The sequence below is a fragment of the Argentina silus genome (assembly GCF_951799395.1).
Source record: "Argentina silus genome assembly, chromosome: 21".
In the NCBI taxonomy this organism is placed as follows: Eukaryota; Metazoa; Chordata; class Actinopteri; order Argentiniformes; family Argentinidae; genus Argentina; species Argentina silus.
This window is the reverse complement of record NC_139675.1, coordinates 2,246,282-2,248,369: the sequence shown is the minus strand read 5'-3', so window position 1 is coordinate 2,248,369 and position 2,088 is coordinate 2,246,282. Positions and strand designations below refer to the sequence as shown.

The window sequence follows — 2,088 nt, the reverse complement described above, 5'->3', positions numbered from 1 at the left end:
TTCTTCTCTCTTCTCTCTTCTTCTTTCTTCTTCTCTTCTTCTCTCTTCTTCTTTCTTCTTCTCTCTTCTTCTTCTCTCTTCTTCTTCTCTCTTCTTCTTTCTTCTTCTCTCTTCTTCTTTCTTCTTGCGTTTTAGGTCAGTTGTCTCGTTACTTCATCTGTCTGTTCAATTCTTAGATCAGCATGACTCTTTAACGATGTTGTAGATCCTGACCAAGGAATTTTAAAAAGAATAACGTCTCACTGGGAACCAAATTTCAATGAAATTGTGGCATTCGGTCTGAGTTTATGACTTTCTTCCTTCTGTTTAGTTTCCTTCCTCCTCTGACCCGGTCTGTGTGTTGTACATCCTGTCTGACCCGGTCTGTGTGTTGTACATCCTGTCTGACCCAGTCTGTGTGTTGTACATCCTGTCTGACCCAGTCTATGTTTGTATATCTAGGACATGGAACAGAAGAAGAGTGGTAACTACTTCTATCTGGCTGACTAAAGGCTCATTCCCTCCATCAGAGAGACCTGCTGCCCCAACTCCATCCCCCTCCTCCAGCCCCTCTGCTGGGGAAGACACAGGCACTGAGTAGGGCTAAGACACCCAGCTCTCTGGCCCCAGAGGCCATGACAGCTGGGGCCGTCCAATCTTTACCCTAGAGGGCTTCACTCTGTGGGTCCAGGCTTTCACTTCACCTATTCTGAATACTGCTGACATACCCTCTCCTCCTTACTTTCCTGTCTTTCTCTACTGTGTCTGTCCAATAAAAACTGAAAAAAATATATAGGAGAGTGGGATTACCCCACTCCAAAAAAATAACCTTAAAGAAATACTTCAAGACTGGCGGTCCAGTGGTCTAGCACCATGGCCCACAGTGCACACTAATGCCCATATGGGCATGGGTTCAAATCCAGTCCATACAAGCTATCTTTCTTCACTATCTCTATCCAAAAAAATATATATATATAACACTGGGTCAAAATACCTTTAAAAAAATGTTTTTGATTTATTCAGGGGTGTCACCAAACACCTTTGTTTTACTCATTTAGTGCCGACAGTGAATGAAGTCGGCCAATTGTTCAACATTCTAGAGTACCAACGGTGACTTTATTCGCCAAAAATGCATAAATTATGATGCTTCATTTTGTAGCCAATCAAAGTATTGTTTCTAGGTAAATATCACATAAAACACTTGGTACTCCAGGTGGTGAGTGTTCCGGAATTCTTTGGCAGTTTGTGAGTTAAATACACACCTTTGGGACCCATAGGAGTGTTTTTACACTGGAAAACCCATCCATGTCATTTTAAAGACAACATCTTATGAATCAATTTAGTGCCGAGGGTGAATAAAGTTGGACAAATGTTCAACAATCTGGAGTGCCAACGGTGACTTTAGTCGCCAAAAGTGTATAAATTATGATGCTTCATTTTGTAGCCAATAGGTAAATACCACATAAAATACTTGGAACACACATTTGGGACCCGTAGGAGTGTTTTTTTACAAAGGAAAACCCATCCATGTCATTTTAAAGACAGCATCTTAAGAATCAATTTAGTGCCGAATGTTCAACATTCTAGAGTGCCATGGTTGACTTTAATCGCCAAAAATGCATAAATTATGATGCTGCATTTTGTAGCCAATCAAAGTAGGTAAATACCACGTAAAACACTTGGTACTCCAGGTGGTGAGTAATGAGAATTCTTTGGCAGTTCGTGAGTTAAATACACACCTTTGGGACCCATAGGAGTGTTTTTTACAAAGAAAAACCCATCCATGTCATTTTAAAGACAACCTCTTATGAATCAATTTAGTGCTGAAGGTGAATAAAGTCGACCAAATGTTCAACACTGTAGAGTACCAAGGGTGACTTTAATCGCCAAAAATGCATAAATTATGATGCTTCATTTTGTAGCCAACCAGAATATTGTTGTTAGGTAAACGTCACATAACACACTTGGAACGCTAGGTGGTGAGTGTTCTGGAATCCTTTGGCAGTTGGTGAGTTAAATACACACCTTTGCGACCCATAGGAGTGTTTTTTTTTACAAAGAAAAACCCATCCAGGTCATTTTCAAGATATCTTCTGAATAAATGGCCAT

The 2,088-nt window shown here is 40.4% G+C and overlaps 1 protein-coding gene across 1 annotated transcript in view; it reads left to right on the top strand.

Moving 5' to 3' along the window:
• The window catches only part of LOC310821182 (ATP-binding cassette sub-family E member 1-like), a 10,492-nt gene extending 9,910 nt beyond the window's left edge, over positions 1-582 (top strand). Inside the window, exon 17 of the mRNA XM_083693121.1 lies at positions 442-582. Coding sequence (XP_083549247.1) covers positions 442-489 — 48 coding nt within the window. The 3' untranslated portion in view covers positions 490-582. The remainder of the gene's footprint in view (positions 1-441) is intronic.
• The last annotated feature ends 1,506 nt before the right edge of the window (positions 583-2,088 follow it).